Here is an 18,481-nt window from a genome sequence, read left to right as displayed (position 1 = left end):
TAGGTTGCTATAAGTGGGTTTTAAACTGATCCTAAAATTATTCCCATTACACCACGATCGATCGTAAAAGAAATCTAGGGTTAATGGAATTATAGCAGAGCCCCTATATTGGGGGGAAAATAGATTTGCTAACACGTTTGACAACACTTGGGGACTTGAAAAATTTATGACTATACAGTCACCCTCAAATCTCTTCTTACTCTTTCCCAACCAGTGTACCCTCCTGGCCATTATAATTTCCTTGGCCAAATGTTGTTTGCCCCTTTCAGATGTATTGGTGTTATTTGCTAGCCAATGGAGGACTGTAATAATTAAATTGCCTACGGATTCTTCTTTGCCAGGGCATAGGCAAGATACATTGGCCAAAACAAGTACTAGGGGCAAAGCCTCAGGAATAAGCTGAAAAACCTCTCTTTCTGCTGGGATCTTATATAAACTCGGGGGGTTAGAACTAATAGTGGATCTTACAAAGGTTGCCACGTTTCCCGATTTTACTGGGCCGCTGATATTTATAGGCCCCTTAGATACAAGGAATTCATCATTCATGCCAAGGCCTATGCCAACAGTTGAGGATTCAGCCTGTATCTGAAATTCAGGTAGGTTTATGGGCTGATCCCTAAAAGTGGCTGGCTGGCCCTCTATCTCCGGGGAAGGTGGTTCACATTGAACAATATGAGTGTTAGATGAAAGTGTCACCCCATACCGCCTTTCCATACTAATCACTCTTTCTTCTATAGACGATATCCTGACTAAAATAGGATGCAGGATCTGGTCTAATTTATCTTTAAAAGATGCCCACAGTGAATCTATTTGGTCTTCTGGTACAAGCTTAAGAGGTATTTGTTTTGCTACCTTAGACTTAGGTTTCTGTACTCTTGACCCCCTCTGTTGGTTAGCCATGCTCTGTGGGACTATACCCCCGGCCCTAGTAACTCGTCTCTTTTTTTGGACAGGGGGGGTAGAAATACTAGGTACAACATCCTCAGTATCACCTGAAGAGAAAGCTATATGGGGCTGGACAAGATCACTCATGGGGATTACGTCGCTATCTATCAAATCCCGAAGAAGACCTGGTGATGTAGGCTGGGAAATGTTCTCTTCTGGCGTGTCATGTACCAGGGCGATAGTAGTGAGGCCAGGATCCAGCGAAAGCCTCCTTTCAGCTCTTTCTATTTCGTCATATAACATGCTGGATACTTTCAGCAGATACGAGTCCAAGGTCGCACCACCCCCTCCAATGGCTTAGGAACCATATGTTCTATTTTTCACCATTTACCGTTACAAGATGTATATCGTAATCAAGACCTTATTTATGCTAACTTTTCGGGGGGGGAGCCCCAGCCCAGCCTCTTACAGCCCCGGACGGCCACAGACGGCCCGCCTTTGCCCGGGCTTAGCCTGGTTTGTCCCGCGCGCGTCCTCGTGGGATGAGAGACCAAGCCCAGCTTTAAGCTCCTCCTGGCGCGTTGTTCTGAGGCGTCCTGCCCCTGAGGATCGTGGGAGATGTGGTCCGGCGGAGCCAAGCCCGGCCAGCCGAGTCAGATATCCAAAAGAGCCCCGGTAAGTGCTAAGCAGCGGGTGTGGCTGGCGGAGCCAAGCCCGGCCCCAGGAGAGCAGGGGACAGCAACTTCACGCCACCAAACAGGGAACAGCAGCACGCCAAGGGACTCAGCACCGAGCCCAGTTTTAAGCGCCTCCTGGTGCGTTGTTCTGAGGCGTCCTGCCCCTGAGGATCGTGGGAGATGTGGTCCGGCGGAGCCAAGCCCGGCCAGCCGAGTCAGATATCCAAAGGAGCCCCGGTAAGTGCTAAGCAGCGGGTGTGGAGGGCGAAGCCAAGCCCGGCCCAAGGACAGCAGGGGACAGCAACTTCACGCCACCAAACAGGGAACAGCAGCACGCCCTATGTATTCTTTATATAGACTTATCACAAGACCACAAACGACAAAAATCCACAAAACTGTACTTAAAAGGGTAGAATTAGCTTAGTTCGATTCAGATGTTAAAATGCGACACTTTGAGTTCAATGTACCTTTGGCTGTGTAACGCTATACAACGAAAGTGTTGCAGGAAAGGTGATGCGTCGGTTCCTTACATGCAGGGACGGTGATGTGTTGGTTTCTTACTGCGCTTCCGTGGCGATGCGGCCTGCAACGCTGTGATGCGATGAAGATCCGGTGCAATGAAACAAAGATGGCATCTTCTTCTTGATGCAACACGATGCGTGCACACCCGACGGCCGTGCGGCGACTCAACGATTCTTCTGAGCCACGACAGGCCCTGCGACACGCTTCTCCGGTGATGCGAGACGGTTCGGCGAGGCGATGCGACAACTGCAGCGGCGACACCCTTGTTCAGTGATGCGACACCAGCAGCTGCGATGGCGACACTCTTCTCCGGTGATGCGAGACGCTTCGGCGAGGCGATGCGACAACTGCAGCGGCGACACCCTTGTTCAGTGATGTGACGACAGCGGCAGCGACACTCTTCTCCAGTGATGTGAGACGCTTCTGCGAGGCGATGCGACAACTGCAGCGGCGAAACCCTTCTTCAGTGATGCAACGAAAGCGGCTGCGACACGCTTCTTCAGTGTTGCGAGACGCTTCTGCGATGCGATGACAGCGGCTGTGGCGGCGACACGCTTCCTCTTCGTGAGTCGCGCTTCCAGCTCCTTGCAACACGCAGTCCCTCAGAAAGCCCAACACAACTGCAGGCACTTCCAAAGAACTCTTGGGGAGCGGGTGGTTGAAGTCTGTTGTCCCTGAGACTTCAGCAGGAGGCAAGCTCTTTCCCAAACCCTTGGAGATCCTTCACGAGTTGATGAAAGTACACACAAAGTTCCTCTCTCCTCTCTTTGGTAGTCAGGCAACCACTGCAGGCCAATCCCTCAAGTTTAGGGATAGTCTCTCCTCAGTCTCTCTGGTTCCTCTCCTCAGCAAAGGTTCCTTCTTGTTTCCCAAAAGTGATCTAAAGTTCTGGGATCTGGGTCCCCCTTTGTATACACAGTTTCTCTTTGTTCTCTGAAGGCAGAGAGGCCTTTGCCTAGTCCAAACCAATTCTGGTCAGTCCTGGAGCATTCTCTTTACATGACTCCTTCGTTCCTTTCACAGTGCAGGGCAGAGACATCAGACGCACCACAGGAGGTGGAGCCAGCATTGTGGAGGGAAGGCACAGCCCTATTCAGGTCCCAGGTGCAACTCCTCCCACCCATCTACATGCAGATCTCTCTATTCAGCCCTGTGCTGACTCACCCGTCTCCTGGAATCCCCCAGCCCCTGTCACTCAAACTCCGGACAAGGAATACACAACCTAGCAGAGGCAGGCTTGAATGGTTAGACAAGAAAATACCTTCTTTCTAAAAGTAGTATTTTCAAACACAGAATGTTAAAAGCAACTTCACTAAAAGATGTATTTTATCATTCTGAGTTCAGGCATACTGAACTCGAATTTCTACCTAGTTCCCTGAGTCAGTTAGGATTATAAGATGTAATAATCAAACTGCCCATTCTGGCCAATGGGGAACAGGTAGCCTTGAAATAGTGAAAAACGAAAATGGCTGTAATTCACTATTAGGATATGCCACACACACCAGGGCATGTCCTACCTTATACTTACAATGCACCCTGCCCTTGGGCCTACCATAGGGGTGTCTAATATGAAGAATACGAAAGGTTTAGGGACTGGCAAGTGGGTGCACTTGCCTAGTCAGCATGGCAGTACCATACTGCACACAGGCTCTGCAATGGCAGACCTGGGCCACACTTTTACAGGCTGTTTCTGTGGGTGGCACAACCAGTGCAGCAAGCCCACCAGCATCATTTGTTTTACAAAGCCTGGGCACTCCTGGTGCACTGTACTAGGGTCTGACCAGTAACCCAAATCAGCCAATCATGGAATCACTAATCCATACATCAATTTACAATAGGAAGCACTTGCACTGTGGCACTGGGTAGAAGTGGCACAGTGCCCAAAGCATCTAACACCAGCAAAAACACATGAGGCAACAGCAAAAAATGGAAGGGAGACCCACGCCAAGGTGCCAGGTCTAACAGTATTGATTTGACCCAGCCGTAGCAGTCTTTTCAGTAAGTTTCTTTCCTTGTGAGGTATGGGCAGCGTAACCAAAGGAGTTTCCTTTACTGCTCCATTCCTCACACTAGCAGGAATGGGAGGCATATAAAAAGAACACTCCCATTAACCAGACAATGCAGCCTCAAGCACAAATAGCGGGGGAAGGCTGTATATTTTCCTTTCTACATGAGTCAGTTGTTTTCGGAGGTTCCTATTTATGAAAACACAATGCTGCTGTGGTTGAAAGGTAAACTAGAAAATACATACATCTAGGCAAACAGTGGTATCTCCAGCTGCAGGCAGCTCGGAACTGTCTTGCAAATTTTATCATGTAATTTCCTTGTAATGAAAATATGCTAAGTGGAAAATGAAGAGAACTGTTTTTCAATTTACCTCATTCCGTTTTGGGGGGGGGGGGGGGGGGGCAGGAAGACTGCATTGTGTGATTTGCAGTTTTGTGTTTACCTTTTGGATTATGTGCTTGTCCAGTGCAAACACCAACAAACATAATTTGCTAAGGGGATGCTGCATGGCGTTCAGCCACTTGACAGTTATTAACTCTGTGTGCCAACAAGCTCAGTAAAACGTCTGGTAAATGACTTACTGCACTGAGCAACTTGTACAGTGTGTAGACGGGGTATTTTTTTAAGTGTCATTTTATTTTGTAACTTTACTTTTATGTCTTAGACCCTTTCAATACAATGAAATATTACATGGGCCATACTGCAGATGATCCTTTTACAAATACAAAGGAGGTGTGTAGTAAGCGCACATGATTCTTTGTATATAAAAATTTGTTTTTTTAATTAGTGGGAGGCTTGTTTAACATCCAGTGATTACACACAATTCCAGCACACTCAATACCACGATTACTACATAATTCCAATACACAAATCCCCTCTACACCACACTATTCCACGTCATACATTTCCGCAACTAACAATTTCAATCCAACCCACATAATTCTACTCCACACCACATACATTCACTCCATAAACATAAGTAAAAAGCATTGTCATTTACAAAGCCAATAGCTCTAACTTTCACAAATGCGAGACTGATTGCATTACAAATGCTTGTTATTACTCTGCTATTGATATTTAATTTTCTGAGCAGTCGGGGAACCTGTGCGGAAAACCAATGGCCTAGCGCGTGCATAAGGTTCCTATTTTTCAAGAATTATCGCACACTGCTCTCTACTGGTGGAGATCAACAAGGGGCAGCACTGATCTGCGGGACAGAAAAATCATGCAGAGCACACAGGGCACGACGTAGGAAGCCGTCTTGCAGAAAAGTATACAGGCCCGGCAAAAACGCATAACGACGAAGGAGGAGGAGGAGGGTGTCACCATAGCCTGTTCATGGGATTATGAACGGTAAAAACGAGAGCTGTTCGCTGCAGCTCATCCACTGCTTCATGGATAAAGTACAGACAAGACACACGCTTCCAGGTAATCGATCCACACGTTAATTGACCGCACCTGGTGGCTGGTCTCTCAACCCCTTATTTTTTTGTTCCTTGCAGAGCGTTAGTCCTTCCGGTGCAGTGAAAGGTCGCTTCTCTAGGTCAGGCGTGGAATCAACCGTGCTGGTGAGTCAGTCGTGGTGCGCATACGATGGAAATTCATAGTTTTTCTTATTCTTAGTTTTGAGGGTTCTGGCGATGCAACAGGATCTTCCTCGTTTTAATCTATTAAGAGGAGGAGTTATTTTTGTTCACAAGTCTGCGTATTTGAGTAGGTATCCACTTTGCGGTTGGATTACCGAAATACATTTTGTTAAGATGCGAGATGTGCGTGTTTGGGAGATGTCTTGTCTCACCAGTACTTTTTCAAGTTTAAAAATTAAGCGTGCTAAGGCACACTTCCTCTTCTGTAGCATTAGGGAGTGGTAGTCAGCAGCGTGCATGGCCTATACACCATATAGAGCGTTTACATTTTAGTATATATATTTTTTTATTCTACTTTACAACGGGCTGAACTAATGTATTTTTCTTCTATTTTATAATTAATTCTAATTGGTTTAATAATATTTAAAGAGACGCTGGCTAAAATGTAACAAATTATGTTTATTCCTAGTGGAATTATTCGGAGTTCTCAGCTTTTCGTGCGAGAGTAGATCGCCCAGTCCAGGTTTTGCTTCACACTCACTGGTGTTGTAGTCCTTTGCACCCCCCCCCCCACCACCCCACAAATGCACCTCTTTTTTTTAAAATCGGACAGGACTACAACTCACAGCGTACGAAGGAGGAACGACGGCTGAATAAGTTACTAACACATGAACTTGGGAAACTTGATAGCTCCGTAGTTTTTATTGTCATTTGGCAGAGAAAACTATTTCACTGTCCTAAAGTTTACTTCTATTCAGAAGCAGATCTCTCAAGTTTCCAGGTCTGTGTGAGCAGCGGAGCATGTGCAAACCAGGGTTTTGCTTTTCATTCCAGGTCTTGTGGTTCTGATTTTATTAGTTAGAATAAGCAGGAACACGTGCCACAATGGAAAACCTGGACCGACTCGGTGATGAACTCCAAGTATTGGACCTGCTAATTTTAGAAGCTTTGAGGTGGGGTCAGGGTAAAAACACGAGGAAGAGCGTGTGGATTTAGGAGAGCTTCCATATTCACCTATAGTTGCAACTTTCGTTATCCAAAAAGTAGTATGGTTCTTAGGGTTTATTAGCCACTTCTCAATTAATGGTTGCATATCCGGTTACGTCCTTTGGAGAGAGATCGCAGTGATACTACCAGTACTAGTGTTCTGTTCCAGCACCTCGCTGCCATAAAGACCAGAATTACCTTGCAGGTCCTAGAATGTATGAACTAAACCGGTGCATTATGCGGGGTGACGGAGTGGACAAGGATGGCCTCATCCCAGCTGGATGATCTCTAGAGGTATGGCATACTTCTTTCCTTTGAAGATCTTGCAGAGGCTTATAAGATTTACCCGGGGCTCTTTCTACTGCACCGCGCACTGTCTATTACTATACTAAACCACTGGAAAAACTGGGACAGCAGTGCACCTAGGCAGCCACACATGTACTTCCTCTGGAAGGATGCATGCCATCACACTCCTCTATAGAGCTTTAACCACAGATTTACACGTGCCATTGGAAGAGCTATGTCTAAAATGGGAAGAGGACTTTGCAGGACCGATTCCTGAATCACACTGGACCAAGATACTCACTAACATGTACACGGTCTCCCATAACGCCAGATTTAACCTCATTAACTATTATTTCTTGCGTAGGGTGTGTCTTACACCAGGAAAAATATTGCAGCATTTTGTGGCACAAGATGTGAGGTGCCCTAGATGTGGGGAACAGAGAGCTGAGATGCTACATATGGTCTGGGCTTGACGGAACTGCGAGAATCCTGGGAAGGAGTAATTGCAGGCAGGCACCTGCCATGCACTCCATTGTTTTGCCTGCTGGGGGGATTCCCCGTCCAGCTAAACAAAGTCAGTAGAAGATTTGTGGATTTGGCATGTGTGCTAGTGAAACGAGCAATCACTATGAAATGGAAGGCCCCTGTCAGCCCCCCCCAGATTCCCAAATGGAGGGAGACATTGCTGAGGTGGGCGGGCTTTGAGGGAGCAGTACTATTCCAAGAGGTGAGGAAAGGTCGTTGCTCTGTAGGTAAGGCTAGAACCTGGCTTCATTTTCTGCAATAAACTTACTTTCAGTGTCGTCCTGTGGTCTGACTCTCACTACAGACAGGCTTGTGGAATGCTTGAAAAACCCTGAGGATGACATCCCTGAACATTCTGGCTACCTTGCATAACGACTGAAACCAGATTGTAGGACCATACAAGTAGGAACTTCGGCTGGGGTATGGTGATATATGGACAATGAAAGGAATGATCACACCTTGCTTATGCTGGTTACTCGCTGGTGGCTGACATTGAGACTATGATCATATACAAGATGGCTTGTATGACCCCAATGGGCTTACACACATCCAATCCTCCTTACCTTGTGGACAAACATAAGCTATCTAGAAGCACCAGACCATCACGAAATGCCAACAGACTTTTGCTAGGACCTCTGACCTTTTTAAAAAGGAATGACTTCTGGCACTATCCTGCTCAGAAAACGTGACCAGAATATGGAACTCCTTACCACTGTAGCGTGCCTCTAAAAAGATCTCCACCAAAGAGCCCTCTCGCCTGGCCCGTGGGGGACTGCAGCATCACTTACACGTTGAGCACAACGCCAAATGATGAATCATGACACCTTAGCAGGTGTGTGAGGGCTACTCTTCAAATTTAAGGATTTCCCCATGCATCCAACCTTCACTCACTGACTAAGAGAGGCGTATGCCAACTACTCTCGCTTCTCACCTATACTCTACGCTGCCAAAAGGGCTAGCACTTACTCATAGGAACAGTTACTCTCTCGTAATTTAGACGTCCTACCTTGGGAGCACGGGTACTCGACATCTTTTTCTAAACTCCCGTCCCTCTATTTGTGTATTAGATATTTAGTACGGCAGCCAGCCGTGGGACATTGTTTCTTTACTTCCTTTTCCTTTCCTCCATCACTACCTCGACAAGGACGTACTGCACGAGACCTACCCATTTGTCTTATATAGGTAACTGGGGCACATTTTTTATACTGGGTTTTTCTCCCTCCCACCCCCGTTCCAATATGACGGACAATCTTGGCCTTAGTTTTGACGATGATACCATAGCGGAAATCCTGAGAGCACCTTTACTAGTTAAGTTGGAAAGGCACACCGCATCAGGGAGTAAGACGGAGGACTGGAAGGCATTAGCAGCCGTGAGGAAGCAACACATCAAAACAGCCCTACATGGGTAAATTATTACAGAGTACCTCAGGACTAATACAGCCCCTAATGGTTTACTTGTTACCCTGACCCCAGAATCTTCCTTGAAGATATCACTTTCCGCAAGGAATGGTCAAAGATCGCATGGAAGTGCACGCATGATTAGCAGGTCCTTATTATCAACACTGCCAAATGCCTTTCTGATGCCCTCTTGATCCAGATCACAATAGCAGAGAATGCACTCAAAACAGGCATTACAATCACAGCCTTTGTCCTGATTAGCAGAAATTAATGAAGAAATGAATGAGCACAAAGAATACCTCAGTCAACAGAAAATCAATAAACTGCAAAAGGATGTAAAACGCTTTGACCGAGAGAAGGTGTAGCCTTACACGAAAGAGGATTACCAGTTTTCGACCAATGACACTTACTCTGACGAGAGTTCAACCAGCTTCTCCAAAAGATCGGGCTCGGTTAGTAGTGACTCCAGTTATGAAAGGGGACGTGCCTAACTTGAACTTACCTACGCCATGAGGGGAACGGCTGGAGGGCTTCCTTCTTTCTGCACCTTAATCCTCCCAACAGTGTTGCTTCCTGTCATTCTTGATCTCGCCGTGAGGGAAACGGCTCGAGCATCGCCTACAATTCCCAGGGGGCTGTGCGAGGCATACGTCTAGCGTCACTAGATGGCGCTGAGGCCCATAAATACTGCGAGCGCCTCCCGCAGCGCGGGCGGGCCCGTCATCGCCAGTAGGAGCCAGGGCAGGGCCAGCCTCCCCAATTCTCGGGCCCCTGTGCTTGTACTCGGATTGATGAGAAAGGTACAGTGATCATCTCTGTTGTTTCTTCGTGGGAGTGCTTTTTACTTATCAGCATCTAACGATTGAATGCTGAGAATGGTGCGCGGCATGTGAGGATTTCAACTATTTCATACGGATCTACACAACATTAGCATTGAAATCAGGGTTATAAAAGGTGGAAAGTGACCGGATTGGGGTGACTGTTGAGACTGCTGAGATAGTGCGCAGGTGGGGATTTAAGGCTCTGTCATCAAGGTTTTGTGTCTGTGTTTCCTGCGTTTTCCTACGTGGGGGGGGGGGGGGCGATAATATTGACGCTCTCTACCTGAAGGAGGCCTGTGTAGGTCTGCGTGGGACTTTTTAGTCCCAGGAGCCCCTTGATTGCCTCACCTGAACTCGCCTGAATTTGGGCCTCCCCAACGCCATTGACTTCTGGTTAAGAGGCCACTTAGTTGGTATGCTGGAGAATAGCCCGGGACAAGGGCGGGACCATTAAAACGCAAGCTTGTGCCCCGGTGTTAGGGGCTGTGTGCATTATCATTATTATTAATAGTATAATTTGTGTTTTTGCATTGATTACTTATTTTTATTTGATTATGGCAGGTAGCCGTGAATCAACTGGGAGAAGCTCTAACTTTGGTGTTGCTGGGACATTAGATAACTTCATTATAAGAGCTACTTCGGTCTTGGATAAAGAGATCGCATTAGCGGAACGCCGAGTGTCTCTTGAATTGGAGTATACTAAACGTTCCTCGCTGGGGAGATTGGCCAGAGTTCACTCCCCGGTTCAACCCCCACCTTATGGCTTAATTCAGGCCTACCCGGTTGACTCAGTTCTGTCCCTACCTGATCAGATTGTTCATCCAGCACTTGAGGGAATACCAGAGTTCTGCTTCAAATCCTGTGACATCACGGGTGTCAACTAGATCTACACCGCATTTGTTACCAAACAAATCTGTGTCCTCCCCCCCCTAGGTGCTCATGCAGGTAAACGTAAACGGGGTGGAGGCTTATTGAGACAGACCAATGCGAAAGCTGGTAAATCAAACAATGGTACCAAAATAGGGAAAGGGAAGTATAGTGATCCTCCTGATCCCCCTACTAATAATGCCACCCCGGGCTTGGCGCAGATACCCCCACCCAACGAAATAAGGAACGTTCCATCTCCAAATTTAGGTGCTAGATTTTGAGAAGAAATGAAAAATTTGGTCTCTTCAATTGTCTCTCCTTTAAATGAGCGGCTAACGTGTATTGAAGAGAAACTTCGAGCCATTGATATCAGGGTGGGCTCAAATGTTGATGTAGTGAACATATTAATAACAAAGGTGGAGAGCTTATCCGCATCGATGTCGGTGCCATCCTCTTTAAATAACCCAGGGCTACCAGTTGTGCAAGCAGGTGTTTTACCATCTCACAATAATATTCCTATTACGAGGTTGGTTGCTGCACCTGTTGACAGTGATGCAGTGGACAACATATCGCATGAGAACAGGGGGTTCCATCTTTCTGCCCCTAGAGTTGCTAGTACTGGAAGCCAACTGAGCAGTGCTCGAACTGTAACAAAGCCAAATGGGGTCCTTTTGGACTTACCCCCAGATTGTGCACCCTATGTAGTGGTTTTGTCTGGGGTTCCAGGGCTTGGTAGCAATACCCCATAATCTTATGACGAACTTAAGAACAAATCTTTACGTTGGTTGAACAAACATAGACCCTTACCTTTACATGTGTTTAGTGAGATCATTCATGTGCGTAGAGTAGGTTGGGTGGGTACCCGAAAGAAGGATTCTATAGGTGATTGTATTGTTCTTAATTTTAGAGATAAACGAGCTGTGAAATTCATCTGTGAATGGGGAATTGAGGGTATGGCATCTTGCATTAAGTCCCATCCTCTCTCTTATTTTTACCCTCATGGAAATAACTTGGGAAGGCAGAAACGGTCGGCCCCAGTTTACGACATTAGGGAGCAAGAAAGGGGGTGGTTAATCAATTGTTTATATAACATTCCTATAAACAAGTTTTGGAGTTTTGGATCAGGTGGATTGACTCTCCCTTTCTACAGGGAGTTCTGAACCCAATGTTGGGATGGCTTTTTGTGATGGTAGGGGTGGTAATAGGCCGGAAAATATTGATGGTGAGATTTATGGTGGTTTCACAATGGCTTTTGGTGAATTAGAAAGGTCGGCCACTGTGATTCCTGTGTATGAGGGTTCAGGTTTGGGAAGGGAAATATCACAGGATCAAGTGGTTTTGGAAGCCCCCACACAGTCCGTAAACGCTCACTTTTTGCCAGGCCACAGTAGTTATCCTTCTTTGTTCATGTTTGCTTCCTGGAATATTGCAGGTTTACAGCGTAGACTCCCGGTAACTGAATGGTCAGACTTTGTGGAGGAGTATGACATCCTGAAAACAGGAGACATGGGCTGTCGAACCCACTTACCGCTTAGGATATCTAATTTTTTTTAAAGCAGCAGTGAGAGGGGAAATTAGGTAGGCCCTCGGGGGGCCTTACACTTTGGGTTAGGCAATCGAACAACTATTGTCTGGAGGAGATTCCTACAAATAGCCCAGATATCCTCGCTGTTAAATTACATCGTTCTGCCCTACAGGATATTCTTATTATAAACGTGTATATATGCGAGGGATGCCAGGGGGGCAGAGTTCAAAAACCTTTGCTGATTTTGACTCCTTTTTTGATTTAGTGGGGCATGATTGTATTACGATCATAGCAGGGGATTTCAACTGCACATTTGAACCCCTAAACCATGAAGGGGAAAATATTATGGATGAAGAGGACGCCGATTGGAATATTCCTCCTCTTGACTTACTACCAATAAAGAAATGGTCTGAATCGGCCTTACAACTGCTGGGCTTTTGTTTGGAACGTGGCTTTAGGGCAGCCAATGGATGATCAACTTCAGACAAAATGGGTAGGGCCACTTTCGATAATGGTCTGCATAAAAGCAGAATTGATTATATTCTAATCCAGATTGAGTACTGGTCTATTTTAGGTGACATGATGATCTTGAACGTCCAGAAAGTGATCACAATCTCCTGCTTCTTAATCTTAGTCTCAATCTCATTGTAACGTCTACTGGTAATGGACAAACAGAGGTGGCCACTGCTGATGCCCTACTAACAAACGATTAACGTAGGGTTCAATGGGCAAGAGTGTTTGATGATATGGAGGCCCTAGACAATATAAGATCAGAGGTTGTACGGTCACTGGTTATACTGCGATCTTTTAAAACTCAGGCTGAAATTAATGATAGTATTTCCAATATTCATGAAGATCTATTTTTGAGTTTAAAATCCCATTTTACTAACACCACTAGACCCCAGAAAGTAATGAGTCAGTGTAGAGATAAATCATGGTACAATAAGTTGTGCCGTGAATCTTACAAACTTTTGTCTCTGGCAATTAGGTCTAAACTAATGCCTAACATCAGGACGGCCAGGCGAAACTATAGAAAAGTCTTGCATTGTGCCAAAAAAGAATGGGATGAGCAGCATTGGAAAGATCTTCTCGATGCTAGTAGATTAACAAACATGGCCAAGTTTTGGCATATTGTGAAATGGGGAAATGGTATACAGTCACAATCCCCCATAAATTATGTTTCTCCAGACGACTGGGTAAATCACTTTGGTGCCCAGTTTTCTGTGTCAGGGGTAGTGACTGATCCCTTGCCTTCTGACTTCCTATTGGAGTTTAATTCTTGTATGCCATCCAATAAACATATTATACCTTTTGTCAGTAAGGAGGCAGAGGATGCCCTTAATAAGGTCCCCTGTGGTAGGGCGTCTGGCATGGATTGTGTTCCTGTGGATCTTTTCAAGTATGATACTGCCAACTGGGTGCCCTATATAGTATTTATGGCGAATGCAATAGCTAATGGGGCACGTATCCCAGATTCATGGCGGGGAGCCGAGATCTTGCCAATTTACAAGAAGGGTTACCGCTCCAATCCAGGAAAATACCGTCCGATCAGTTTGATCGATTGCATACAAAAAATAGTTGCAAGGATGGTTCTCATAAGAATACAGAGTTGGATGGAGCTTGAAGATATATTGTCCCCATTACAGGCTGGGTTTCGACCATGTGTAGGCACCATCGAGCAAGTCTTTAGGTTTTTATTGATTTATTGGCGTGTGGTGAGCTTGGGTGGTGGTACCATCTATGCTGCCTTCATTGACCTCAAGTCTGCGTTCGATTTGGTGCCTAGGAGCAAGCTATGGAGGGCACTGAGCGAAATGGGGATGCCTTTGGATTTACTGGCCCTAGTTATTAAGCTACATGAGGAAAACTTTGCACGTGTTCGCTGGGGTCTACAAGGGCAGGTTACAAACAAATTCACTGTGTCACGCGGAGTTAGACGGGCATGTGTCCTAGAGCCAACACTTTTTTTGTTGTTCATCAACAGGGTAATGGAGTACTTTTCTGCTTTTCCAACGGATGCTCCATCCCTTGATGGCACCAAAGTACCGTTACTCATGTTTGCGGATGACACTCTCCTGTTATCTAAAACCCAGACGGGATTGCAACGGGCATTGAACAAATTTGAAGAGTTCTGCTCTGACAATGATCTACAGGTTAATGTTGACAAAACCAAATTCATGATAGTCTCTAAGAAAAAGCAAATGGATGGCTCTATAACTATGAATAATACCAAGTTAGCCCATACCAACGTAATGACCTATTTAGGAATCACATTGGAGTCCAAATTAAAATGGAAACCCCAGATTGATGTCTTTTCCCTCCAGTTCGCCCAGTTGACAGGGTGTCTAATTAAAGAACAGCGATCGTCCCTGACTAAAAGGATAAGTCCTGCCCTTAAAATTTACAACTCTAGGATTAGCTCTGCGATCCTGTATGGAGCAGAGCTATGGGGCTTCTCTGACCTATCCATGTTGGTTAAGGTTCAAAAAATATTTCTGAGGAATTTGATAGGTCTTCCTGGTTCTACTCCATTAAAGCCCCTCTTAATGGATTTGGGATGTTATTCCATTGAGGATGTGGCACGTTACAGGCCGCTGGCTCTTTGGCGGCGGATATGGATCACCCCAGAACTTGATCTATTTGCCAGGGCAATCCAATAGATCAGTAGTAGGTTCAGGAAACATCCAATGGTTTAAGGAAGTTAGAACGCTTTTGGTGGATATGGGGATGAGTAACCTGTGGTTAGATCCTGTAAATAGCCAGTTTCCCACAAAAAAGGTCTTTAAAGAAACATATTGGGCACTAGTGTGTCACAAATATATAATGAAGACTGAGGCTACTTCCCTGACTGGACTATTTTTCGACATTATCACTAGGTCTTGTAATCGTAAATTGTATCACCAATTTAGGGTTGGTAGCCTTCCCATTAAAACCTTCACCAAATCATGGAACGGCCTGCAGGATGATGTCTGTAAATGGTGCATGGGCCATAAAGAATCTATTGCCCATATGTTCTTTGTATGTCCAGCCTACATTGCCCCACGTAACAAGTGGCTGATACCTATTTGCCGAAATTTAGGCACACGAGTAGGTTCTGAAGCGCTGAGGATTCTGAGAACTAACACTCAGGAATCCCTGGTTATAGCGGTTGCTAAATTTCTCGGGTGGATGTGGATTATTAGGGCCGGGAATATACAAACAACGATAATCTAAATTGGGGTCTTCCTGATTTTTGCTAAACAGATTGTTTCTCTGCTCTCATTCTGTTATAGGACTGATAATAATCGTGTGGTTTTAACTTATCAAGAATTTTATTAACAATTTTCATCATTAGATTTGTTTTAAAGAAATTTGTCTCTTATTGTATGGTAATATATTTTATGAACAAATTGGTATATATTGTATGGTATTTTTAATTATGACTGATTGTCATCTTTATTTGTTTTCTTGTTATTGTTATGTCTTTTATGATGAAATATTGAAATAAAGACTAATGAAAGTAGAAAGCACTCTGACAGAGCAACCTCCCTCCCCCGCTCTTTTCCATCTATCCGACACCTCCTTATCAGGCTAACCTGTTCCCCAGACAATTGATTGGGCCTCCATGTGGACTCATAACCAGGTCACCCTCAACATTTCCCGATGTACCAACACTTCCCGAACAGTGACATAACGAAACTTGAGGGGGCTCCCCTGACGGGTACGCAGAGGGGCCCCCTGTGAGCTCAATCAGGAGCTCTCGGGCCGAAGTACTGTGCTGAGGGGGCCCCCTGGAGCTTGGAGTCCCCCCGCACCGTGGGGCTGCGGGGGCCTGTTACGCCCCTGTTCCTGAAATACCCCTTTTTCAACAGAGGGTGGGGCAGAGGGAGAAGAAGAGGAACCACCAAGAACGTACACTGGCAGGAACCAGATGCCCAGATGCTACTGAGGAGCCAAACAACTGTACCCAAACACTCGTAGATAACCTTTCCTTGCGTCAGCTTGATCAAAACAAAACCGCGCTTTTGGAGAAAGGACTTGGATTTGTTCCCACATCATAAGAAGATCCTTTTCGCCTCCATCAGGCACTACATCAATTCTTCCCCCAAAAATAGACTATGTGCCTATTTTCAAGGTAAACCTCACACCCCGTAGGAGGGCACAGGATTACACAAAAGATTCATGCCTCCGGCGTCCACCACCCTTAGTGAAATATTTTGAGCAAGCTGTCCTTAAAGAGGTAGGATTCACCAGTGGTGGCTACGCCCCCATTGAACAATATGTCCAAGCTTGAGAAGAATCTACTCAGAGGGATTACAGATGACTTGACCATCGTGGTGAAACCGGCTGACAAAGGTGGCGCCATTGTTCTTTAGGATGTGACCACCAATGAGGGCGCAGGCCCCTGCCAACTGGCTGATACATACTACTACCTTCTAATTGATACGGATCCCACAGCATGTCTGACTATCAAAATGAAAGGACTTATCACAGAGACCGAAACTGAAGGATGGATCACCAAACAAGAGGCAATTTTCCTATACAACAAACAATATCGTATGCCATACTTAACCCTCCACCGGAACAACCTACTGTCTCCGGCATTGATTCACTCCTGAAACCGCTCAGCAAATTCTGTGACTTTTTCTTGAGACCCATTGTAATGAAGACTCAGCATATCTCAAAGACACAACTGATGTGCTTAATCTGATTCAAGCTTTCCCAGAACCTGAGAAGATCGATCTGCTGGTGACACTGGATGTTGAGCCTTTGTATACCAACATTCCGCAGGATGCCACATTAAAAGTCCTAGAGAATATCCTTATGTTGGAGGACCCATGGTCATTCAAGACTCCCACCACCTTAATTGTCGAGTGTGCCGCTCTGGCCCTCAAAGAAAATTTCTTTGAAATCCAAGGTCAAATCTACCATCAATTACAGGGCACTTGTATGGGAACTACCTTTGCGCCCAGCCTGGCATGTCTCTACATGTCTGCCTTCTAAAACACCTACACTGAGCATGAAGCCAACCCCTTCCACAGTAATATACTGCTTTGGTGTCGTTATATTGACGACATCCTACTGTTCTGGAGTGGCAGTTCCGATACATGTGGGGCTTTCTGCAATTGGATAAACACCCTGGATCCTTCCCTTAAATTCATCAGTACTATGTCTGGGATTTCCATACCATTTCTCGACCTTTCCGCTTCAATCCAAGAGGGACATTTGCTTACAACCAACTACAAAAAAATCCGCTGACAGGAATAGTCTGTTACTCCACAAGAGCCACCACCCAAAATCCCTCGGGGATAATTTGCCTGTAGGACAGTTCCTCCATTTACGTAGGAATTGGAACACCATCGGTGTATATGAAAAGCAGGCGTCCACCCTTAGATCCAACTTAGTGGATCATCATTATCCACACAGAGTGATATACCAGGACTACAAGAGAGCTCAGAACAATCACAGAGACAGTCTTCTAGAGAGTATAGAAAAACCTCTTACTGACACTGACCTGTGTGACGACTTTCACCCCTACCTCTGATAAAATACAGAAAATCATCAAAAAGCACTGGGCATTCCTTAATACAGGAACCCTAGAACCTGGGCCACCCCCCCCTTTTTGCATACAAGTGAACACAAAATCTTAAGGATTTTCTCGTACATACTCGCCCCTCTATCTCACACAATACATAGACAACCTTGTGGGACCTTCCACCAGTTGAGGGTCATTACCCTTGTGAATCCTGCTCTGTATGCCCGTTCACAGAAACAACTAAGAGTATAAACCTGGGTTTACAAAGACCGTGGCAACAAAGATGACACACAATTTGTAGTACCAAAAATTGTGTTTACTTAATCACATGCCCCTTCCAACTTTGCTATGTAGGTATGAGTACCAGACCTCTTAAAATACGACTCAGCGAACACCGCAGTATGATATGCTGCAAGAAAACCAACACAAGATGTGTTCACATTTCCTTGAGGTGAACCACACACCTGATAGTCTACGTTGGACTAGTATTGAATCCAACAATAGCTGGACAGCTAGAACTCTGTTTGCAAAGGAACAACGGTGGGTGTTTCACTTAAAATCACACACCCAAGTGCTGAATGATGATCTAACTTGGGTAGAATTCATAAAGTGATTATTTTACTTCTCCCTCATACCCTATCTATTGTTGCAGGGATTCTGCTTATGCACAGAACTATACACAGGAAACCAGGACCTCAGTGAATTGTGGTGTACCAAAAACTCACCTCAGAACCCAGAACCCCTTATCCGACCAGCATCAGTGTCCCATTCGTTATCCGAGGTTTATCTCGGCGGTCCCAATGTATAGACAACCCAGAACAAGCGACTTAGTGTATTCTCAGGAATGGTGGGAATCAGAAATACCTGTTCGTAATTATTCT

The 18,481-nt window shown here is 45.5% G+C and overlaps 1 protein-coding gene across 4 annotated transcripts in view; it reads left to right on the top strand.

Moving 5' to 3' along the window:
• The first annotated feature begins 5,325 nt into the window (after positions 1-5,325).
• The window catches only part of LOC146821059 (HAUS augmin-like complex subunit 3), a 291,423-nt gene continuing 278,267 nt past the window's right edge, over positions 5,326-18,481 (top strand). The window contains exons 1-2 of one of the 4 annotated variants that reach the window (XM_085612014.1): positions 5,326-5,519; positions 5,594-5,659. Coding sequence is in view for 1 of the 4 variants with exons in the window: in XM_085612013.1 (XP_085468139.1) it covers positions 5,438-5,519 (82 nt within the window). In the remaining 3 variants the exon portion in view is untranslated. Of the gene's footprint in view, positions 5,520-5,547; positions 5,660-18,481 lie in introns of those variants that run through there. The other 3 variants (XM_085612016.1, XM_085612013.1, XM_085612015.1) reach the window with 3 other exon arrangements.

Source organism: Triturus cristatus, chromosome 6 (assembly GCF_964204655.1).
Source record: "Triturus cristatus chromosome 6, aTriCri1.1, whole genome shotgun sequence".
In the NCBI taxonomy this organism is placed as follows: domain Eukaryota; kingdom Metazoa; phylum Chordata; class Amphibia; order Caudata; family Salamandridae; genus Triturus; species Triturus cristatus.
This window is presented reverse-complemented; position numbering and strand designations above follow the sequence as displayed.